The 26,145-nt window shown below is 37.4% G+C and overlaps 1 protein-coding gene across 1 annotated transcript; it reads right to left on the bottom strand.

Annotated features, from left to right (window-relative positions):
- Nucleotides 1-22,993: 22,993 nt before the first annotated feature.
- LOC127527694 (olfactory receptor 6N2-like) lies at nucleotides 22,994-24,093 on the bottom strand. The gene has a single exon (XM_051927274.1). The coding sequence runs from the start codon at nucleotides 24,083-24,085 to the stop codon at nucleotides 23,144-23,146; it is 942 nt and encodes a 313-aa protein (XP_051783234.1). The 5' UTR covers nucleotides 24,086-24,093; the 3' UTR covers nucleotides 22,994-23,143.
- Between the last annotated feature and the right edge of the window lie 2,052 nt (nucleotides 24,094-26,145).

The raw sequence follows: 26,145 nt of genomic DNA, 5'->3' as shown, positions 1-26,145 counted from the left end.
GTGAACATACAACTGGTTGACTTCACTTGGATTATGTGAAACGAGTCCATTTTGATATTGGGGCAGCCCAGGTTCGCTTCCCGGGTCCTCCCTGCGTGGACTTTGCATGTTCTCCGCGTGTCTGCGTGGGTTTCCTCTGGGTACTCCGGTTTCCTCCCACAGTCCAAAGACATGCAAGTTACGTGCATTGGCGATTCTAAATTGTCCTTGGTGTGTGTGTGTGTGTGTGTGTGTGTGTGCCCTGTGGTGCGCTGGCGCCCTGCCCAGGGTTTGTTTCCTGCCTTGCAGCCTGTGTTGGCTGGGATTGGCTCCAGCAGACACCCGTGACCCTGTAGTTAGGATATAGCGGGTTGGATAATGGATGGATGGTTTTTGATATTGTTTGCCATTGTCCAGCATTTGACACTATAGAATTATACTGTATCTGAAAATTATGTTTTGCATGAAAAAACTTTTTGACAAATTTTGGTAACATGCATCTATTACTAATTTTTTCCTCTTAGGTAAAAAGACCTAAACAAATACTTCTTTTAGTCTTCATCAGTAGGTTGGTTATTCATCTCTGTGCTCTGAGGCATATAGACATGCTAGTAAAATGACTTGTCAATACGAAGCATTCACAGGGTTTTCTTATACTAAATATTAAATATCAAGAGGAATGTATCTCACTTAAGCCCCCTCAGACCACTCCAATGTGACGTTTCCTTAGTTGGTCACATTGCAGAGATGAAGAAACACTTTATTGATGCTTGTAAATGTTTTGAAGACCCAAAAAAGTGTTTGTTAAGGTCTGGTTGCATAAGAGCAAGTGAGTACTAGATGCATGTTTGCAAAGTGTTAGCTAAAATTTAATTGACGAGTTTTCTTAAAGTTAGCTAATTTTCTTGATATGTCTTGATATTTTCACAAATCCTACAGTAAGGAAAACAAGATTTAATGACTTGGAATAAAAGCTTATCACTTACAGAGATTTTATTTTTTTGCGCTGCACATTTCAGGTATAATATTTTGCTGTGTGTGTGTGTGTCCTTATTGGTTGGTATCGCATTATTGTCACAATTCAAAGGAATCATGCAAGCAGAAGTTCCATTCTATTTGGAACGCTATGTGAAATGTAACAGTTGAACTGGTGTCTGTGCTAGACAGTAGTAACACATGTACATTTTCCAATCACAAATTTGTAACCGAAACAGAAAAGCAAAGCCTTTTTGTAATTTGCTCGCAGTACTCACCTGAAATCCCATTCAGTTTTCTTTAATATATAAATTCAGTATAAGGCAGCACACAAAACATCTTTGTCTCTCCACTGTATATTATAGGTTTCTCAAGTTCTCCCAAAAGAACTGTAAAAAAAAAAAAAAAAAGTGTCTAGTAATGAGTTGAATTCTCAGCCGATTTGATAATGAGTACAACTTACAGTAGTATGCTGGAAAAGTGTGCCCATATCCTATTAGTGGCTACATGGCGCCAGGTCCACAAGGACATGATAGAATTCTGTGGTCTGCACAGAGCCCTGAGTTCAACCCTACTGAAAACCCAAGGGATAAATTAGAACAATGATTGTTAGACAGGTCTTCTTGTCCAACATCACTTCACAAAATTCCCACACCCTCCAAAATCTTTTGTAAAGTCAGAAGAGTGGAGGCTGTAAAAGCTGCAAAAGGTTGGACAAACTCCAGATTAATGCTCATGGTTTTGAAATGGAATGTCCAACAAGCTCACAGGTGTCCACAAACTATTAGCCTTGTACGTAGTGTATATCCTTACTAGACATGAGTCAATACACTTTGAAAAAGAAAAATAAGCCATAATATTTTAATTTAACAAAAAGAGATCTTTAATAGCATTAAAGGTGATGCAAAACTTTAACATTAAAGTTCTGAATACCCAATTAACACAGTGTGCACTCTGTATTCTGTAGCTTGAAAATCACCTCCTCCCTTGTCTCAGCTACATCATAAATCAATCCGAAACTGCTCAGTTTATACCAAGTAAGAGTTAGGTCATGTCTGGTGACTTTTTGGTGACCCTTGGTTAGCAAACATATACTCAGCTTTATTGCTTGCAGAGATCATTAATTGTCTTATCAATAACAGCCTATCTTTAAACTGCAAGATACTCCATTAACCAAAACAGGACATAAGTCATGTCACCTTTAAAGAACACTAAATACTGCCTGTGGAAACATTTTATGGGTATGATTTTCTTAACAAGTACCTATAAAGATACATATTTGGTAAAGAAAATAACTAGTGTGAAACTATTTAACCTACATGAAACTCCATTCATTACGTATTGTTAACAAAAACACTTGCTAGTGATAAGATTTAAAGTTAACAGAGCAGAATACGAACCCCAAATAGAGACACATATCCTCATGAATACAACACAATGAGAGCATATATTCTGCCACAACGTAATCTACATACAAATGCTTATTGTGATGGTTCGGTGGCAACTGGGCGACAGTCAACTTGGCGAAAAGACAACTCGGCGAAAGACAACCCGGCGAAAAGACCAGTCAGCGAAAGACAACTTGGCGAAAGACAATTCGGCGAAGAAACAACTTGCCGAAATACAACTCAGCGACATCCTTTACAACTTAGGTAATAGTTAGGTTCAAAGGGCTTTTTTAATTATATTTAAATGACAACGTTATTCAAAATGTTGAAAATAAATGTATATAATTGACGAACAAACTTTATTCTGCAGATGGAACAACGAAAATTGCAACGAATTATTCTGTAACAAAAATTGCTAATCCTTTATATAAATTGTATTGATTGTAATCATATGATAACATTATTTACAATACAAAAGGTGACCTGCGAGTACGGCTTAAGGAATATCTTTACTCTCAACTTATTGGGACTCTCATAAAGCAGGTGATTCTGTGGATTTTCCGCCGCCCTATGTTGTCATTTAAATATCATTAAAAAATCTCTTTGAACCTAACTATTACCTAACTGGTAAAGGATGTCGCCGAGTTGTCTTCTGTCAATGGTTGATTTTATGAAAATTATTATAACTGGAGCTGCAACGAGGGGTTATATCTGGCTTTCAAAGGAGCAGGAGTAGCCATTTGATTATTTCTGCAGGTGATGTGCTTTGATAGAACCACAAGTAGATCAGTGTATGTTGGCTGGGAAATGGCATTTCTCAGAATAGCCTGGAACTTTAGCTATGTGTGTGTAAAAATAAGACCTTTTTCACTCAAGTCTCACAGATTTTGTTTTCACATACAGAGAGGTATACATAGTGATGCATATTTTTAGAGAAAATAAGGTAAAAGCCATATTTAATTAGATTTTAGTATGAAAACATAACTAATTCATACAAAAACAACTGATTATTAAGATTTAGAAAGTAAATCTCAAAAGTAAAGGTGGACTTCAGCCACACCTGTAAATTAAAGAAAACAATTGTCAGAAAACCAGGATTATATGTCCATTCTGAGAACCGTTAGCTTGCTCTTAAAGTTGCTGAGTTGTTCCCTCAGGGACAACTTGTGACTTTTATGCAAAATCAGTGAATTTAACAATAATAATAATAATAATCTTCTTCTTTCGGCTGCTCCCATTAGGGGTCGCCACAGCGGATCATTTTCTTCCATATCTTTCTGTCCTCTGCATCTTGCTCTGTTACACCCATCACCTGCATGTCCTCCCTCACCACATCCATAAACCTTCTCTTAGGCCTTCCTCTTTTTCTCTTGCCTGGCAGCTCTATCCTTCCCTTACCAGTCATACTGCCAACATTCAAAGTTCCTACCCTCAGTTCCACTCTCTTTTACCTTCCTCCTCTCCTCCTGCCTATGGACATGTCTCCCCCCTCTTCTTCTCCTTCGGCCAACAGTAGCCCAATTTCCCCCAGTACCCTGTTGACTAACAGTACTGGTGGCGGTCATTGTTAACCCGGGGCTCGACCAGTACGGTATAATAATAATAATAATATATATTTTCTTTATATAGCACCTTTCCCAAATTTCTCTGGACCTTCGTTACCTGTACAAAATGGTACCATGGTGTCAGTTTTTGAAGTGTTATTTTTTCAGAACACTTAGTCCATCCTTACAGATGTATGCAGTTGGGTATTTAGAGTAGAAGCGTTTTATATTCAATCTTCCACATTACATTTTTGTAATGCATTTCTCAAAGTAAGAAACTGCACTTTTTGCCAGTTTTGGGAAACGTTGTTGTATCACATGCTTACATTGTTGACTTTTTATTGATCTGGATAATTGCTGAATATGATCACATATTTGTGTGCTTTTCCTGAATGTATGTCTTTGACTGAATTTAAAACCATTTCAAGACACACAACCGTCATTACCTGTAACTTATTTCATAAATGCTGTTTTAAGAGTGAGTTTAGCATTTGGAAGATTTTCTGGGGGGATTTACACCAATAAGCTGTCATTTTATATCCACTTACACACACTCACTCATCCACACTATCACTAATTTGAAATTGTCAATTGACCTAACCCACATGTCATTGGGGAATATGGGATGAAACCCTGCACAAACTTGGGGAGAAAGTGCAAATCCCATGAAGCAGATGTATTTACTCTGCCGCCCTATATATGAACAACTGATCTATACAGCATTCATTTTGCTTATAAATTTTGTTTCTAAAGCTAAAGCTAAACAGCTCAATTTTAGACCCTGATTCAGTTCCTGCTGTAGTTTAATGACTCTGATAGAACATGTTTGGAAGTACAGCAGGCTACAGGCTCACACAATTTTCCGCTTACCATGGAAGTTAATGTCCTTGAAAAAGTGAGCACCACAAACTTATAGATTAAATTTCTTTTTTCTTAAAGTCTTTATTTGAGAGATTCACATCTAACCTAAGTTTTGGTTGTATTTTTGAATGACTGCCTCATATTTAGAACAAAAAAAATATATAAAAAGTGCTCCATTTCAAAACACAATTTTCAATAGCAAATAAATGATTTCAAAATATTGTTGAATACATGAATACAAGACCTTGCTTCTCTAAATATGATGACATCGTCTTTTGTATGGCATAAGGGGAGCTTTCTATCCAATAATACCAACAACAATTTATTTCTTTTATAGCTTTAAAAGGCCCTTTATTTGACAGCCCCCAAGCCTTGACTCTATAAGAAGACAAGAAGAAACTCACAAAAAAACCTTGTAGAAAAAAAATGGAGAAAATCTTTGAAAATGGCTGTCAAAAAATGAGGTAAATACAACACACAAAAACAGAACACAAGTAATCCTCTTCACAGATCTTAGATGGCCAATCTTTCGCCGGTTGACTGATCCGCTTCAATAAGATTGACCTCAGTGAAAAAACAAAGTCATGAAGTTATCTTGCAAATGTGTAACACATTATTGGGGTGAGAGAACAATTTTTGGCTGCTCAATTTGCTCGACGCTCGATTTGCTCATCTGTGAAGTTCAATGCTCTAGGGATTTTCCTGCTTTGTGATTAGCGTTTTGGCTGGTAATTTCACAACCACTCTCACAAAGGTGAGCGTAAGAGCCAATCTTAGAAAGTTAAAGTTTTGAGTTAAACTCATATTAATGTTTGCTTAATTTGAATAGAATATAAATTTCTTCCATAGTCATAGACAATGGTATAGTCTTTTCCCCCTATAAGTTAGTAAGAGATAGAACTGAGATACAGTGTGATAATTGTTTCAGTTGTGTTTAGAACAGGTCCCAGTACACAGACACTTAAAAGACCCATTTTCAGCTCAGAGATGGCATAGGCATACAGTTTTCTGACCGTCTAGAAATGGTTCAGAAACATCGTCTAGAAATGGTTCCGAAATGTTAAGTAATTAGTAACGATTTGAAATGTAACAAGATTTAAGCTTTGAACAACTTTTCTTAACAAGAATCTTTCCTTTTTTTTTTTGCTATTTTAATTTTCTTTTTTGTGTGAACTGTTTGAATTTTAACTAAAACTTTTAAAAACTAAGATATTTTGTCTGTGGAATCATTTCGGTGCGTCAGGCTTTTGTTGAATCCCATTTTTTGAGTTAGAGCTGCTGAACCTTGGTGATTTTGGAAAAATGCAGCTACAGTGAGATTTTTTTTTTTTTATTGAGATTTTTTTTTTTTATTCGTTTGGGCAGCAGCAGTGGTCACGGTCGCAGTGCATTGCAATCTGGTTTCTACCTCTTAAGTGGCAGTCCTCCCAGGCAAACAGTGCTATAGACGTGTTAGCTACATGAACCTCTTCAGAACCCCGATTAGCTGGGGAGCAGTCAGCTGAAGCTGGAACCTCACATTCATTTTCAATTGTGTGTATCAAAATAGGAGTCCAGCAAGTCATAGTCCAATTCAGAAAAAGAATAAGCAAAACGTCGTTCACGGAGTATTTTTCTTTACACATCTGCTTTGATCTTTCGCTAGATGTCAATGCCATTGTGGGGTTGTTTGCACCTTGCTACTAATGGGAGCACAGGAAATCTCAGTCAAAACCATTGAAGCTATCTTTCCTTCTAGCACTGAGACTCCAACTAAAACATAATGGTTGGTTTTGTCACAGTTTACAGTTGATTACCATCGTCAACTACTCCTTTTGACAAAAAAGTCGACATCAGCCCTGAAAGAGTTAATATGATGTCGTTGCCTTCTGTATGCCATTACAATGAATTTAACAATGAAATGTAGTGATAAATATCACATTGTATCAATAACTGTTTCAGTAACCTTACATGGACAAGAAAACAGAAGTTCTCCTTTTGTATACCATAAGAATCTTAACCAAAAGAAAAAAAATGTGAACATATTTCATGTATGTTAGCATCATTACATCTCACATATAAAACACTGGCTTACTCAGTGTTCCTAGAGTGAAGCATAAAAGGACTGGTGATCCTACGAAAATGAAATTTACGTAAAATATATTTAAAAAAAATATAAACACCAATATTGATATATTTTATGCTTCAAGGATAGATATGTTGCAGTATCTTTTACTGAAATATATTGTAAAATATATAGATTATTGCTGTATTTATTGCAAGATTGTCTAAAAAAATAAAAATCTATTTCTAAATATATTTAAAAATAATAGCATTAACAAATATATTTTAAGACATCACTCTGCAAAATATATTATAAGATATTCTTAAATATACTATACATTTTACTTAAAATGTACTATTCGATAAATTTTGAAGATATTTCAATATATTTGAATATATTTATCTCATATATTGAAGTACTAAATTTAAAAGTATATTAACTTGGCATTGAAAGCTTTATCCAATAGTTGCCTATAAGATATATTTTACACTATAAGATGTATTTTATATCGAGGTCTGTGTGGCTCAACATGAATTTTTGGCCCAGTATTAAGTTAGGACATGTAACGAGGTTGTAACCTGCGGTGTTCAGTCATCACTACACTACTTGGTTTGTAAATGGTATTTAGGTCATTTCAAATAAATCATACTTAAAGAGGATTTTTAATTCTTTAACATTCTCCCTAAGTGAACCAACAGAAAATGGCACAACTCCCTGCCTACAGAAAAGATGTAAAACATGTGCTCACATTTATAATACAGGCCGTGTAATTATAACACTGTCAACTAGAACATCGCATAAGGGGATCATTTTCCTGCAGATCATCTAATTTGTTCTACTTAATTCTCTGAATGAAATGTCCTGACACTGCACTCTGTGTGAGAGAAACTGGACAAACTCTCCGTCAGAGAATGAACTTACACAGGTTATGGCAATAGGGATGTTCCAGTAGCAGCTCAATTCAACAGACATGGACACTGTGAGAGGGACATTAAAGTCACAGTGCTTATGGGCAACTTCAGAACACAGCAAGAGAGAAAAGAATGGGAAGTTAAACTGATGCTAAAATTTAACACATTACAACAAGCTTCCTTGACCCATGAAGACATTGATCCAGATGATAGTGGGGACAATGTGTAAAGCTGTCCATACTTAGGTGCCATCTCTGCCCCCTCTCAGTTCTTCTGGGCACCCTGGTTCATACCCCCTGCTTCCACCAAATTGTGACAGGCCACCCGTGGAAGCAGGTGTCCCGCTACTAGTTGGGACTGACCAGGACTGAGAGTGTCAAACAGAGGCAATGAAGATGACAGATGTTAAAAAAGTTAGATTTATTCCACAGTTTCTAAAACACAAAGAACTCATAGTTCTGAGATAAATTAACAATTACAGTTAAAAAAAAATCCCCCTGAAAAATGTGCATAAAAACCAAAATAATTCAATAAACAAAATTATCAAAACAAAAATCCAAGGCCCTTACCCAGTTTCAGACTCAATCCTTGGGTAATTTCTGTACCTTAAGATAAACGACAAAATGGGCTCTGATGCAACCCTGTCTAACAGTATACTCCTTTACTCCAAATATTGAAGAGCATCATGGCTAACAGGAGATCATTTCTATCTCCTGGTCTGCAGCCTGTATTGATTCATGGACTCTCACACACAACACATGCTAGCCCACTCACACTCTCACATGTTTCATCAGCCGACAACAAGAAACACAAAAAAACCTTACCTCTCCCTACAGCTACCACAGCCCTTTTAATAGAGGTTCAATTATCACCCTAATTTCCCTTGTCTAGGTAAATATCAGTCCCCCTCTACGGTTCTTGGTAGCACTTCCACCTGTATAGTATGCATATCAATCGCAATCAATAACAATAAAAAATCGTACACCAGAAATAACACTTTTATAATTAGTTGACACTAAATATTGGGAAGACAAATTAATTCTAATAAACTAAAGCCAACAATGAACTTTCCCCTATTGCAGCTGCATTCTAGGGTTCTAGTCAGTCTAAGTCTGTGCCAGGCCAGGACACAGCACTTCAAACCACGAGCGGTTCCCAGATAATCAGATGTGTGTGAGACACTCGCTCGTCACCCACGATGGAAAACAGGATCCCCAGAAACCATGCCATAGTAAGTTCACTACTTGTCAAAAAGCCATTTCTCATTGTAATGACTGTAACTTTAGACTGCACTGCCCCAGTGCTCTAGCAACTTGGTGATGCCATCGCATCACACAACTTTTACTTATTTAATCATAAGCCTTTACATCAAAAAGTATTTAAGATTATAAAAAAACACACATTCAACCAAGTATGTCCAAGTTCTTGACTGGTATTGTACAATACAAATTCACTAAAAACATAGTAAAAGAATTATATATGCCTGCTGAATAAACAGAAAAATAACTATACTAGAGATATTGTCATCCCTCAAGTAGAACAGTATATCAATTTCATTTTTATGATTACAAAATTAAGTCAAAGTGTAATTAGTAATGCATTTTCACATTCAACAGTAGCCCACAACTCAAAAAATGTTTCTTTTTTCTATTTTAATCTTTAACATCTACATTTTGGAATGTATTTTGAATAAATGTGTAGGGAGACAAGCCACGTATGTGTTGTTTCCTCATTGTATTTAACATATACTCTAAAGTCAATTAGTCCAAAGTTTATGATGGGATTTTAAAGTTGATATTTGGTGTAAAGAAGTGAATTTCAGCCATTGATCCATGGAAATATGTATTAGTTGTATTTTCCACAACAAAAGCTACAAGTGACAGCTAATGCTCTGATGTCTTTAAATATTGTGATATTATTTGTAAAATGTGTAGAAGGGTACAGCCCGGACACAGACAGGCAGACACGTTGCAGTCCATCACCACACGTTTATTTTACACAACAACTATTATATACAATGTCCTTACTGTGCACCTCACCAAATCCCCACAGTCCCCCAAAGTCCAGGCTTTCGTCAGCCACTTTCTTCTTCCTTTACACAACACACACAGGGCTCCTCCTCCTGCCGCCTCCTCAGACCTTGTCCACCTCCTCACCCGACTCCAGCCTTGATTGCAGGGCGGCGGCTCCTTAAATAGGCGGCTGATTGAGGGCCGCACCCGGCCACCTGCAAACAAATGTTTTAAATTGATTGCTGATATGTCACATTACCTTTGAATACAAGTACAGGTGTAAGCCGTCCAACAAGGACTGGTTTCTTTTATTTAGTTTTTCATGACCTCATATTTGGAAAATGTTGGCCCCAGAATTAGAAGGATTGCACTTATTTATGGTTAATTAAATGTAAATCACAAGTTTCAACAGTTGATAAGCTTTATTGAACATTACTTTCTGGTTCCAATTTGTGCTGCATTTTTTCTTCTTGTAAAAAACTTGTAAATGCTTTTTTTAATTTCCTGGTTCCTGAAACTATAAATTAATGGATTAAAAACTGGAGGAGATATGTTGCCTATAACGACCATTGTGTTATAGGCTTCAGTAGACCATTTTACGCCAGCTCCTGGCAGTACATATGATAACAATATAGGGCCATAGGCAAGTCCAACCACCAAAAGTTGTGTCGAACAGGTGCTGTAAAGTTTACGCTTGCCTTCAGCTGAAGGGATCTTAAGAGCTGTGTAAGCAATGCTACTGTAAGAAAACAGGATCATAACCAATGGTCCACCGCCGACAATGACCGTAGTGATGGACAAAATAAACAAGTATTTTGGGTCATCAGTGCAGGCAACATGAACCATAGTAGAAAAATCACAGAAACAAAATGGCAAAACAGTGGTCTTACAGAAAGGAAGTTCTTTAGCAGAAATTAAAAATGGTGTTATGTAAATGAATCCAAAAACATTAAAAAGCAAAAAGAATGCCAAAACAGTTTTATTTGTAACAATGGAGTGGTATCTTAGGGGATGGAGAACAGCTACATAGCGGTCATATGCCATCAGGCCTAAAAGAAGTGATATCAATACCTCCATGTACAAAACAACGGCCATCTGCAACAAACATACATTTTGTGACACAACTGAGTAATTAAACAGAAGGACAGATAGCATCTTGCCAATGACATAACTGCTAATAGACAAGTCAAGTGTCGCTAAGGTACCTATATAGAAAAACATTGGTGCATGCAGCTGATGGTCTGCTAATATGACCGCAATTACGAGGAGGTTTCCAAAAAAAGTTATTATATACATTATAATAAGTAATGCGGATGTAAGGCGCTTCTTCTCAGAGTCCGTAATGCAGTCCAACACAAATTCAAGCTCGGAAATGACAGTTTTATTCATCTTCATAGTTGACATATAACTGAAAGAAAGGAAAAACACTATTAGGGTTACATATATGTAAGAAATTCTGCATTATTGTTTTAGAGGGTCACTAAATGTCTATGCTGAATTATCAAGGTGAACAGTACTTGGGTAAAAGGTAGGGTGCACTCGGCAGATGATTATATTGAAAGGATCAGCACCGTTAGCCACCAAGAATGTGGTAAGTGATCCATTAGCCGACATCAGAACTGCTATTCTGAGATATTTAGGTGGCTTCCTCTGAAAATTAGATGTACATAATAATAAATATGATGAGTCAATGATTAATATTTATTCTTCCTTCCTATTTTTTGAGAGTGAGGAATTTCAGAAATTGTTGGCTGGGATTGGCTCCAGCAGACCCCCCGTGACCCTGTGTTAGGATATAGCGGGTTGGATAATGACTGACTGACTGACTGACTGACTAAAAAACTAAATTTTGACTCATGCTACTTCCCTTCCCTTTGCTATGCTTTCAATGTCTTTCTGGTAAAAAAAAAAAGAATATTCACTTTTCACATGTCATGCTTTAAACAGAAATGCAATCTAATGAACAGGGATAAGGATATACATCATACAGTGGAACCTTGGGTCACGAACGTCTCAGACAACATACAAATCGGGTTATGACCAAAAAGTTTGCCAAAGAGCGCAAGAGAGAGAGAGAGAGAGCGCGAGCGAGTGAGAGAGAGAGAGAGAGTGCAAGCAAGTGTATATATATTTACATACAGCTCATACGGTCCAGAACAGATTAATTGTATTTACGTACAATCCTATGGAGGAAATTACTTTGGGTCACGACCAAATTTTGGAATGAATTACGGTCGTGACCTGAGGTTCCACTGTACTTTGTAAAACTTATACAAATGTATATTGTTAAATATTCTACAAAATGTTACTAGTAATATATGTGACACTTGATGTAACTTTATTGTTCAATTTTACTGTCACTTCTACATAGTACGATGAAATTCCTACCTGCTTGTCTCCAACAGACTAATGAGTAAGAGTAAAATACAAACTACGGGCAGTGAATAAGCCACCACAAATTAAAAACTGAAAAAGTTTTATTTTATACTTAGCTTTAAGTTTTCACAATAGGTGTTTTCATATTGATATTTTTCATAATTATGAGTTGTAACAATGCATCGTTTCTATGAAGGGGGACCCAAAAATTCCTGGAATCAGTAGGTATCGCTTGCCTGCTGTCTTGTTAATCTATCTGCCGAGTGGTACTGTGTTGAGTTAATCAAAATGTATATTTCTGACATTTGTTCTAGAATCGTGTGCGTGACGTCAGTGATTATTTTGTCAAGAACTGAAAAAAGCACAATAGATCATATCGAACCTAAAGAACTTGTTACTAAAGAATTTGTTCCCTGTGAACAGATTGTTATTCAGCAACATTACACTGAACTGCTGAGTAATCAGTGGGAATGCATCAGGCAAAAAAAAAAATGTCTGGAGCATTGGCCCACATGGAACTGCATTTTGCACCATGACAGAGCACCTGTAATTACCACATTATCAGTAAAGAGTTTTTGATCAGAATGATGTTGGTTGTTGCTTGTTTCACTCTTCCTATATACACTCTCTGAGATGTTTTTTGTTCTCAAAATTAAGCCTAAGACTGAACAGAAGACAATTTGCTACCATATCAGAAATCTCAGGAGACTCTATACATGGTTAAAAAAAAGATGATTACTGAAGTGTTTCCAGAAATGGGAAGACCACTGGTGACTAAAATGGAATTGCTGAAATGTGTATAATTTTTTTTTTCCAAAAATTTGGATCACTCGTTGTATATTTTCTTTTTATTATTTACATTTATTTCATTGATCAAGAATTTTCAGTCATTGTTTACATCAAATATGCAGTAGCAGAACTAACACCTTAGGTGCTGTTGAAATGCAATTTTCAGGTTCACCAGATTTGCCAGCATTTTTCCACATCTGCAGACCCAACATTGCTGTAAGTGGGTTGTCTGTGAACTTAAAAAGGTAAAAAAAAATGGCTCCCGGAGTCACAAAGTTTGAGAAACACAAATTTCAATCCCATATGTGTACTGCCACTGTATATAATACTAATTCTTGTGTGCTGGCAGCATAGCACTGCATGGCTAATTATACATACAGGAATGAATTCAAACAAAGCTTTAAAGGAGCACTTTCCCTCCCCATCCTCTCATCTGAAAACACAGGGCATGCTGTGAAATAATAAAAATAACAGATTTATTACTATTTGATGGAAGAAAACAATGCAACACATGTGCACAGATACATGGGAAAGAAAAAAGATGTTCCCCCTGTGCCTGGAGCTACAACTTCAAACAATGGAAAGGGCAAGTCCCATGCTGCCACTTTGTTATAAAGTGTGCTCCAAGATTCAAACTCTGTGAGTACAATGATTTACATTTTATTTATTTATTGCTAGTTTGTGGCATTTATTCTGTCTGTGTCTTTTGTTGTTTTTGGCACAGTGGCTCAGTGATTATTGCTGCTTCCTCACAGCTCAGATCACGTATTTGGCCACAATAATTAATCCAGAAGAGTTGGCAGACTTTTCTGTAGCTCTCTGTGACACTTCATTGCACCATTATTATCCACTCAAAACTAATTCAGTTCCTCTTTCCCTATTGACTATAATGTTCTTTGTGCCTTTGTGTTTGAGTTCAGCAAAGTTCGCAAACATTTCCGTGATTTCGATTAACTCAGGGTGAAGAGAATTCAGCAGGGTTTGCTGATCACTAATCTTAAGTAAGCATATGGTGACTTAAACACTATGAATTAAAAAAAAGATTTACTTAAAGGTAGCATGGAAAGTGCAACTTCTTAATGGAATATATAACTGTGATTAATGCAAAACCAAAATGACATTCATAAAGGCATACTTCCCCCAAAGATGATATATTTTTATATGTTGCATCATGTAGCTTGTAGTGAAGGCTGCTAAAACTTTTTAATCTCAGGATTTCATGGAGGACGGAGAAAAAAGTTAATAGAGATCTACATCTTCCACTCATTTATTGGTCAAATGCCCTGTCTTTAATTCAAAAGTGCAGTATTATGGGATTGTGTTTACAGTTTATGATGTGTGCTGAATAATCTGGAAGTATCTATTTAACAATATTAAAACAAAAAAATGCATGTATTTTTCTTGTTTTTAGCATACAATTAGATATAGACATGTGAATAATGTGACACCAGAAACTTGAGATTTGTTTTCTTTTATCCATTAATGTTTTTCGCATCGTTTGCAAGGTGGCACATTGGGGCAGTGTAGCACTACTATCTATTATATAGTGCCCTTTCTATCTATCTATCTATCTATCTATCTATCTATCTATCTATCTATCTATCTATCTATCTATCTATCTATCTATCTATCTATCTATCTTCTGTTACATAGTGCCTTTATTAATCTATTTATCTCAATAAAAACTATTGACCTTCTTTAACTTTTTATTGTTTACTGAACTTTACTCATACTAGATGCATGTTTGCAAAGTGTTACCTAAAATTTAATTGACGAGATTTCTTAAAGTTAGCTAAATAACCTTAAATACAATTTTCTTGATATGTCCACAAATCTTACAGTAAGGAAAACAAGATTTAATAACTTGGAAGAAAAGCTTGTCACTTGCAGAGATTTCATTTTTTGCACTGCACATTTCAGGTATAATATTTTGCTCTTTGTGTGTGCGTCCTTATTGGTATCGTATTATTGTCACAATTCAAAGGAATCATGTAAGCAGAAGTTCCATTTTATTTGGTACGCCATGTGAAATGTAACAGTTGAACTGGTGTCTGTGCTAGACAGTAGTAACACCTGTACATTTTCCAATCACAAATTTGTAACCAAAACAGAAAAGCAAAGCCTTTTTGTAATTTGCTCGCAGTACTCACCTGAAATCCCATTCAGTTTTCTTTAATATATAAATTCAGTATAAGGCAGCACACAACACATCTTTGTCTCTCCACTGTATATTATAGGTTTCCCAAGTTCTCCCAAAAGAACTGTAAAAAAAAAAAAAGTTTCTAGTAATGAGTTGAATTCTCAGCCGATTTGATCACGAGTACAACTTACAGTAGTATGCTGGAAATGTGGCTACATGGCGCCAGGTCCACAAGGACATGGAAGAATTCTGGTGGCCTGCAAAGAGCCCTGAGCTCAACCCTACTGAAAACCCAAGGGATAAATTAGAATGCTGATTGTGAGACAGGTCTTCTCGTCCGACATCAGTTCACAAATGCTCTTTTGGCTAAATGGATAAAAATTCCCACACCCTCCAAAATTTTTTAGAAAGTCAGAAGAGTGGAGGCTGTAAAAGCTGCAAAGATTAATGCTCACGGTTTTGGAATGGAATGTCCAACAAGCTCACAGGTGTCCACAAACTATTGGCCTTGTACGTAGTGTATATCCTTACTAGACATGAGTCAATACACTTTGTGAAAGAAAAATAAGCCATAATATTTTAATTTAACAAAAAGATATCTTTACTAACATTAATGGTGATGCAAAACTTTAACATTAAAGTTCTGAATACCCAATTAACACAGTGTGCACTCTGTATTCTGTAGCTTGAAAATCACCTCCTCCCTTGTCTCAGCTACATCATAAATCAATCCGAAACTGCTCAGTTTATACCAAGTAAGAGTTAGGTCATGTCTGGTGACTTTTTGGTGACCCTTGGTTAGCAAACATATACTCAGCTTTATTGCTTGCAGAGATCATTAATTGTCTTATCAATAACAGCCTATCTTTAAACTCCAAGATACTCCATTAACAAAAACAGGACATAAGTCATGTCACCTTTAAAGAACACTAAATACTGCCTGTGGAAACATTTTATGGGTATGATTTTCTTAACAAGTACCTATAAAGATACATATTTGGTAAAGAAAATAACTAGTGTGAAACTATTTAACCTACATGAAACTCCATTCATTACGTATTGTTAACAAAAACACTTGCTAGTGATAAGATTTAAAGTTAACAGAGCAGAATACAAACACCAAATAGAGACACATATCCTCATGAATACAACACAAAGAGAGCATTTATTCTTCCACAACGTAATCTACATACAAATGCTTATTGTGACGGTTCGGTGGCAACTGGGTGACAGTCAACTCGGCGAAAAGACAACTCGGTGAAAGACAACCTGGCAAAAAGACAAGTCAACTGAAGACAACTCGGTGAAAGACAATTCAACGAAGAAACAACTTGCCGAAATACAACTCGGCGACATCCTTTACCAGTTAGATAATAGTTAGGTTCAAAGAGATTTTTTAATTACATTTAATGACAACGTGATTTAAAATGTTGAAAATAAATTTCTATAACTGACGAACAAACTTTATTCTGCAGATGGAACAAACTCTATCTTACATTATCTTCTGCAATGATAATTGCTACTCCTTTATATAAATTGTATTGATTGTAATCGTATGATAACGTTATTTAGAATACAAAAGGTGACCTGCGAGTACGGCTTAAGGAATATCTTTACTCTCAACGTATTGGGACAGTTGAGACAGTGCATCCGGAAAGTATTCACAGCGCATCATTTTTTCCACATTTTGTTATGTTACAGCCTTATTCCAAAATGGATTAAATTCGTTTTTTTCCTCAGAATTCTACACACAACACCCCATAATGACAATGTGAAAAAAGTTTACTTGAGGTTTTTGCAAATTTATTAAAAATAAAAAAACTGAGAAATCAGCCTTTGGTCAATACTTTGTCAATGCACCTTTGGCAGCAATTACAGCCTCAAGTCTTTTTGAATATGATGCCACAAGCTTGGCACACCTATCCTTGGCCAGTTTCGCCCATTCCTCTTTGCAACACCTCCTAAGCGCCATCAGCTTGGATGGGAAGCGTCGGTTCACAGCCATTTTAAGATCTCTCTTAAGATCTCTCCAGAGATGTTCAATCGGATTCAAGTCTGCGCTCTGGCTGGGCCACTCAAGGACATTCACAGAGTTGTCCTGAATCCACTCCTTTGATATCTTGGCTGTGTGCTTAGGGTCGTTGTTGGGCTGAAAGATGAACTGTCGCTCCAGTCTGAGGTCAGCAGCACTCTGGAGCAGGTTTTCATCCAGGATGTCTCTGTACATTGCTGCAGTCATCTTCCCCTTTATCCTGACTAGTCTCCCAGTTCCTGCCACTGAAAAACATCCCCACAGCATGATGCTACCACCACCATGCTTCACTGTAGGGATGGTGCCAGGTTTCCTCCAAACATGACGCCTGGCATTCACACCAAAGAGTTCAATCTTTGTCTCATCAGACCAGAGAATTTTCTTTCTCATGGTCTGAGAGTCCTTCAGGTGCCTTTTGGCAAACTCCAGGTGGGCTGCCATGTGCCTTTTACTAAGGAGTGGCTTCCGTCTGGCCACTCTACCATACAGGCCTGATTGGTGGATTGCTGCAGAGATGGTTGTCCTTCTGGAAGGTTCTCCTCTCTCCACAGAGGACCTCTGGAGCTCTGACAGAGTGACCATTGGGTTCTTGGTCACCTCCCTGACTAAGGCCCTTCTCCCCCAATCACTCAGTTTAGATGGCCGGCCAGCTCTAGGAAGAGTCCTGGTGGTTTCGAACTTTTTCCACTTACGGATGATGGATGCCACTGTGCTCATTGGGACCTTCAAAGCAGCAGAAATTTTTCTGTAACCTTCCCCAAATTTGTGCCTCGAGACAATTCCTTTGACTTCATGCTTGGTTTATGCTCTGACATGAACTGTCAACTGTGGGACCTTATATAGACAGGTGTGTGCCTTTCCAAATCATGTCCAACCAACTGAATTTACCACAGGTGGACTCCAATTAAGCTGCAGAAACATCTCAAGGATGATTGGGGGAAACAGGATGCACCTGAGCTCAATTACAAGCTTCATGGCAAAGGCTGTGAATACTTATGTACATGTGCTTTCTCAATTTTCTTATTTTTAATAAATTTGCAAAAATCTCAAGTAAACTTTTTTCATGTTGTCATTATGTGGTGTTGTGTATAGAATTCTGAGGAAAAAAAATGAATTTAATCCATTTTGGAATAAGGCTGTAACATAGCAAAATGTGGAAAAAGTGATGCGCTGTGAATACTTTCCAGATGCACTGTAAAGCCGCTGATTCTGTGGATTTTCTGGCGAACCTATGTTGTCATTTAAATATCATTAAAAAATCTCTTTCAACCTAACTATTACCTAACTGGTAAAGGATGTCGCCGAGTTGTCTTTTCGCCAAATTGCCTTTCACCATGTTGTCTTTTTGCCGAGTTGTCTGTCGCCCAGTTGTCTTTTCGCCGAATTGTCTTTCGCCGAGTTGTCTTTTCGCCGAGATGTCTGTTGCCCAGTTGCCCCTGAACGATTATGACACAGGCTTCAAAATTAAATACTTTCACAATACAGAGCAAAATAATCTACTATATAATACAATGTTAATGATGGTGTGTGTGTGTCCGATACTTCTAATCAATCTAACCGTGTTGCTCAGTCAAAGGTAATCAAGACAGATAAAAATATGCCAAGGTGGTTTAGAAAAAAAATCACCCAAGTCACATGCACAATTGAAGAAGAACACACTCCATTAACTGAACATGATCCTGCTCAGTGGACTGGCTAACCAGACTGTAGGTATACCATACCTACCAATATAGATAAGAACTACACCCTACTCCTGTGCTATTAACCAATTCTGGCTGATTTTTGGGTCTACCATCACAGATGTATACAGTGGGGTATTAACATTCCTCTCGAACAAGCAAGCATTTCAGGATGTGGCTAATTTTTAAATGTGAGTGATGCATAAAACTGGTGTGACTGCAAAAATTAATATCACAAACAGTCATATTACTACTGTCAAAAATATTTAGAATTTAATGTGCTGCTTTAGTACCAAAATGTCAGTGGTTGATTTTATGAAAATTATTATAACTGGAGCTGCATCGAGGGGCTATATCTGGCTTTCAAATGAGCAGGAATAGCCATTTGATTATTTCTGCAGGTGACGTGCTTTGATAGAGCCACAAGTAGATCAGTGTATGTTGGCTGGGAAATGGAAAATTCTCAGAATAGCCTGGAACTTTAGCTATGTGTGTGTGTAAAAATAAGACCTTTTTCACTCAAGTCTCACAGATTTTGTTTTCACATGCAGAGAGGTATACATAGTGATGCATATTTTTGGAGAAAATAAGGTAAAAGCCATATTTAATTAGATTTTAGTATGAAAACATAACTAATTCATACAAAAACAACTGATTATTAAGATTTAGAAAGTAAATCTCAAAAGTAAAGGTGGACTTCAGCCACACCTGTAAATTAAAGAAAACAATTATCAGAAAAACAGGAGTTGTTGCCTCAGGGACAACTTGTGACTTTTATCCAAAATCAGAGAATTTAACAATAATAATAATAATAATAATAATAATCTTCTTCTTCTTTCGGCTGCTCTCGTTAGGGGACGCCACAGCGGATCATCTTCTTCCATATCTTTCTGTCCTCTGTATCTTGCTCTATCACACCCATCACCTGCATGTCTTCTCTTACCACATCCACAAACCTTCTCTTAGGCCTTCCTCTTTTTCTCTTCCCTTACCAGTCATACTGCCAACATTCAAAGTTCCTACCCTCAGTTCCACTCTCTTTACCTTCCTCCTCACCTCCTGCCTCTGGACATGTCTCCCCCCTCTTCTTCTCCTTCTTCTTCTTTGGCCAACAGTAGCCCAATTTCTGCCAGCACCCTGTTGACTTACAGTACTGGTGGTGATCATTGTTAACCCGGGGCTCGACCAGTCCAGTATAATAATAATATATATTTTATTTATATAGCACCTTTCCCAAATTTCTCTGGACCTTCCTTACCTGTACAAAATGGTACTGTGATATAGTGGGTCCACAGCTCTCTTAGCAAAGGCCAAGTTCAGATAAATAATCGCGCTCGCAGCTTAGTGAGGGGGTGTGGTGGTTGTGGCTGTAGCGGGTCTCAAGGTGATCTGCGGTGTGAGCGTTTCTCACCTAAGTGCACAGGTGAGAGACTGTCCACATCCGTGATTGTTCCTGGAGCTGCTAATTAGTCGTAGCTGCTATGCCCTCTCGACATATAGAAGTGCGAGCCGGCTAAGGAGAACAAGAAAAAGGAAAAGAGAAGGAAATGGAGGTTGCAGGAGGAAGCAGAAAGCGAGCGACAGAGAGAGAAAGTCGGTGCGGGAGAGCGTGCGAGTGAAGGCTCGCATACAGCTGTGCAGGCAGCCTGGGTGTTTGGCCAACACCCGGGGCATAATAGTTGTGGTCACTCCCGCAGAGTTTGTTTTTATTAAGAATGGGAGTGACCGGAAGGCTGGTGACTCTTCGCGTTAGGCCACGGAAGGCAGCGGTAGTCGGGACTAGGGATGTGGTGTCCCCAGCATGAGAGCCTTGGTCGTTGGGGAATCTCAAGTCGCTGTCCTTGTTGTTTTTAGAAGATTTGTTCTATTTAATTTTAACCTCCACTTGTTTTAATGGATTATTTATTTAATGACTTTTGAATGCACTGCACTTATTTATTTGAACACTTTTGTTTTGTTTTGTTTTGTTTTGTTTGTAAATAAAAGCACTGTGCACTTTTTCAACATCCCCTTGCTCTATTATTATTGCCTCACTGTCTAGCTCATCGGTAACATTATTGACGGTGTTGGGTTCAAGGACTCCCAAACAGCGGATGGGAGCATGGAGCAGAACCCGCATCGTCACAGGTACCATGGTGTCAGTTTTTGAAGTGTTGTTATTATTCCAGAACACTTAGTCCACCCTTACAGATGTATGCAGTTGGGTATTTATAGTAGAAGTTTTTTATATTCAATCTTCCACATTTCATTTTTGTAATGCATTTCTCAAAGTAAGTAACTGCACTTTTCGCCAGTTTTGGGAGACATTGTTGTATCACATGCTTGCATTGTTGACTTTTTATTGATCTGGATAATTGCTGGACATGATCACATATTTGTGTGCTTTTCCTGAATGTATGTCTTTGTCTGAATGTAAAACCATTTCAAGACACACAAACGTTGTTACCTGTAAGTTATTTCATAAATGGTGCAGCTATGTTTGTTATTTTGAGAGTGAGTTTAGCATTTAGAAGATTTTCTGGGGGGATTTACACCAATAAGCTGTCATTTTATATCCACTTACACACACTCACTCATCCACACTATCACTAATTTGAAATTGTCAATCACCTAACCCACATGTCATTGGGGAATATTGGATGAAACCCTGCACAAACTTGGGGAGAGAGTGCAAATCCAGTGAAGCAGATATATTTACTCTGCCGCCCTACATATGAACAACTGATCCATACAGCATTCATTTTGCTTGTAAATTTCATTTCTAAAGCTAAAGCTAAACAGCTCAATTTCAGACCCTGATTCAGTTCCTGCTGTAGTTTAATGACTCTGATAGAACATGTTTGGAAGTACAGCAGGCTACAGGCTCACACAATATGAAGGACTTTTTGTTTTCCGCTTACCATGGAAGTTGATGTCCTTGAAAAAGTGAGCACCACAAACTTATAGATTAAATTTCACCCATCCATCCATCCATTTTCCAACCCACTGAATCCAAACACAGGGTCACGGGGGTCTGCTGGAGCCAATCCCAGCCAACACAGAGCACAAGGCAGGAAACAATCCCGGGCATGGTGCCAACCCACCACAGGACACACACAAACACACCCACACACCAAGCACACACTAGGGCCAATTTAGAATCGCCAATCCACCTAACCTACATGTCTTTGGACTGTGGGAGGAAACCGGAGCGCTGCCCCATATTTAAAATAAAAAAAATATATATAAAAAGTGCTCAAAACACAATTTTCAATAGCAAATAAATGATTTAAAAATATTGTTGACAGTATTTGAATACATGAATACAAGATCTTGCTTTCTCTTAATATGATGACGTCATCTTCTGTATGCCATCAGGGGAGCTTTCTATACAACAACACCAACAACAATTTATTTCTTTTATAGCTCAAAATCACACAAGGAATGCCTTTAAAAGGCCCTTTATTTGACAGCCCCCAAGCCTTAACTCTGTAAGAAAACAAGAAGAAACTCACAAAAAAACTTTGTAGAAAAAAATGGAGAAAATCTTTGAAAATGGCTGTCAAAAAATGAGGTAAATACAACACACAGAACAGAACACAAGTAATCCTCTTCACAGATCTTAGATAGCCAGTCTTTCGCCGTCACCTGATCCGCTTCAATAGGATTGACCTCGGTGAAAAAACAAAGTCATGAAGCAAATGTGTAACACATTATTAGGGTGAGAGAAAAATTTTTGGCTGCTCAATTTGCTCGACGCTCGATTTGCTCATCTGTGAAGTTCAATGCTCTAAGAATTTTCCTTCTTTGCGATTAGCATTTTGGCTGGTAATTTCACAACCACTCTCACAAAGGTGACATTTTTTTTTTTATTCGTTTGTGTAGTTTTAATGTAGACTGATCTCAAATATTTATCTGCACATACTTAACCAATACTTAACTTGAATGTTTTGAGACCATACTGTGTACTTCACATAGAACTTCTGTCAAGTTAAACTACTATATTACATACAAACACATTCAGTTTTATGAAGGTAAACCTTCAGTCTCGTCAAATGACATTTACGGTTTCTGTTTCCAAAAATCAGTGCAACACAAAATTACATGTTATGTTGTTTCTATTTATTTAACACCTTTATTTGCAGTAATTGAATATTCAGAATAGTACAGTTGTCTCCTTGCTTCTATATCTTAACTCGTGGCTAGTAAAGTGACACTCTCTCAGGATCACACAGTGCACCAGTCATGGAACTTGAACTGCCACTTTTGTGTTTTATCCTCATCACTGGAACTAGTAATAAACTTTTCTAGTATTTGAAATATAAATTGTTACAGGTACAGTGTTTTGGAGTAAATTATAATCAAAGTACAAGCTGACACTATTAAAACTGTCATTATAAGAGGATTGTATCATAAACTGCGGACAGAAGTGTGTCATTTTTCTGGAATGAGAATGTAAATCCTGAAATACTTCTGTGCCGCTGCCTTTATCTTTTCGTTTCTCAAGCTGTAAATCATCGGGTTAACCATGGGAGTAAAAAAATAATTAAGTCCTCCAATCAAAATACGTCCGTCATAAGAGATGTTGTCTATTCTCAATGCAATATAATCAATGGCTCTGGAAATGTAGTAGAGCAGCACAACAATCACATGAGAAAAACACATCGAGAAGGCTTTCTTGTGACTTTGTTCTGTCTTAAGTTTAATTACAGAAGATATAATTTTTAAGTATGTCCACAACACAAATATAAAAGGTGTATAGACAAATATTATAACAAAACCCAAGGAACCAGTGGCATGACTTGAAACATCAGTGCAGGCTAATGAGAGCACTGTGGGATAGTCGCAGAAACAGTGCATGATTTGATTTGAAGCACAAAATGGCAAGTAAGAGGCCATGGTGACAGGTATTAATGGGATGAGAAATCCCAGCATCCAAACGGTAGATGCAATTACTATGCAGGTTTTGAGATTTACAATTACATTGTAATGCAGAGGCTTAACAACTGCAACATAGCGATCGTAGGCCATTGCTGCCACAAGTAAAATTTCTGTTGTCCCAAAGGAGATGATCATATACATTTGCACAAAGCAGGCAGCAAAGGAAATCATTTTATGTTCTAAAAACACAGCCAGCAGTTTTGGTATGATAGCTGTTACCATAAGAATGTCTAACAGAGCTAAATTCCAGAGGAAAAAATACATTGGTGTGTGAAGCCGCTGATCGAGTATTACCAAACCGAGGATGCAAAGGTTTCCAATACAGGTGACCAAAAACAGAGCCAAAAAGAAGCCAAACAGAATGTTGTTGTAGTCTTGAAGTCCAGGAAATCCAATGAGGATGAAATCTGTGATGGAGTCTGTCAAGTTGCTCATTGTTTGGTGTGCTGTAATGGCAGTAAAAAAATAGTTTAATATATTCAAATGTATTCCATTCATTTTTATTTATTATAACAGGTACTGTATATTGTATTTATCATTACAATTGGTTCTGAATATTATAACTATAGAACAATAAAGTCCTGGAATAGATGTAAGACTAATCGAATATGCAGTGTGTGCACAAGCCTGTTGGCAGTTACAGTAAATATGTATTCATCCTGTACTTGCGTTACCCAGAGTTTGATCAAATATTTCACATGTTCATGAAATATGGCCCACAGGCAAGCCAAACTTTAATCTACTCCAAAATCGATACTGGTTTTATTACAGAGTAGCAGGATCTGTCTATATGTAGTTTTGTTCATACAAATCAAATTTGCAGTTTGTGCACAAGCCAGGTGACAAGAAGTCAACCCTACTGCATCCCTCACTCAGCAGGGCCATGACCAGTACTGATTTCTGTATGTATGTTATGTCATGCACGTGTGTATAGGAGGAAGATTAAGGACTTCGATGATGATAATTCTCTACTGCCTATCTAGCAATGGGCATTGTGTGGTAGCCACCTGTCTGTTCCTTCTTCTGCAGGCAGGAAGAATGGCAGCTCTCTTCCCTTGACGTCACTTCCAGGGTTCGCCCACCTGGACACAACTCTTTCTGGCCAATTACAGCATAAACGGAGAACTGCCATCTTTGAGATTTACGTCTGTATTTGTGTTTTATACACATTTTTGACCTTGTTTGTCTTTTGCTTCTTACAGTTACTATTAAAATATGTCATTAGGAAATATTGTATTTCTTTTGAATAATGACAATGATAGTGAACTCTACTTTCACAAAGGTATAACCAAAGAAGTGTGCTTTTATTCAAGAATACAACTTAAGTTTCCTGCACTGTATTGTTTTAACCTCGTTTTTAACAGTTTTCTCTGTTTATTGATTTTTAACCTCCGCACTTTGATGTTGATTATTTATTTATTGACAGTTTGTAGCACTGCATTTTTTGGAACACTTGTTTTGTGGATTTTTTTTAATAAAAGCACTGAGCACTTTGCACCTTCCTCTTGCTTCAGGTGTGTTTTGTCCTCCTCATCCATGCTCTTCTCGGTTTCTAAAGCTACAGCTAAACAGCTCAATTTTAGACCCTGTTTCACTTCCTGCTATAGTTTAATGACTCTTATAGAACACGTTTGGAAGTACAGCAGGCTACAGGCTCACACAGTATGAAAGACTTTTTATTTTCTGCTTATGGTAGAAGTTGATGTCCTTGAAAAAGTGTCTTTAATTGAGAGATTCACATCTAACCTAAGCTTTGGTTGTATTTTTGAACGACATAATTAAAATAAAAATAAAAAATTATAAAAAGTACTCCACTTCAAAACACAATTTTCAATAGAAAATAAATGATTTAAAAATATTGTCAACAGTATTTGAATACATGAATACAAGATTTTGCTTTCTCTCAACTGTTTGAGGACTGAATATTTTTTCCAAAAAACATTGTCTTCTATAAAGCAATGGCTTTACACAGAAATCACTATAAAACGTCTGTTGCTGCATGCTGTGGCTGCTAGTTTGCCAAGAATGTATGGCAGACATGCTGCCAGGCTGTCTTCGCGTGGCTGGAGCAGCAGCAGCGGTCACGGTTGCAGTGCATTACAATCTGGTTTCTACCTCTTAAGTGGCAGTCCTCCTAGGCAAACAGTGCCGTAGGCGTGTTAGCTACATGAACCTGTTCAGAACCACGATTAGCTGGGGACCAGTCAGCTGAAGCTGGAACCTCACATTCGTTTTCAATTGCTTGTATCAAAATCAGAGTCCAACAAGTCAATGTCCAATTTAGAGAGAGAATAGGGAAAATGTTGTTCATGGAGTATTTTGCTTTACTTATTTGCTTTGATCTTTCGCTAGATGTCAGTGCCATTTTTGCTGTTGTTTGCACCTTGCTACTCACGGGAACAGAGGAAATCTCTGCCAAAACCAATGAATCTAGCTTTCCTTCTAGCAACGAGAGTCCAACTAAAATGTAACGGTTGGTTTTGTCACAGTTTACA

This window comes from Erpetoichthys calabaricus, chromosome 4 (genome assembly GCF_900747795.2).
Source record: "Erpetoichthys calabaricus chromosome 4, fErpCal1.3, whole genome shotgun sequence".
NCBI lineage: Eukaryota > Metazoa > Chordata > Cladistia > Polypteriformes > Polypteridae > Erpetoichthys > Erpetoichthys calabaricus.
The sequence above is the reverse complement of the archived record's forward strand: the minus strand, read 5'-3'. Positions and strand labels throughout refer to the sequence as shown.

Excerpts from the sequence above, each read along its gene's own strand:
- LOC127527694 (XM_051927274.1), bottom strand. The coding sequence starts at position 24,085 with ATGAGCAACTTGACAGACTCCATCACAGATTTCATCCTCATTGGATTT.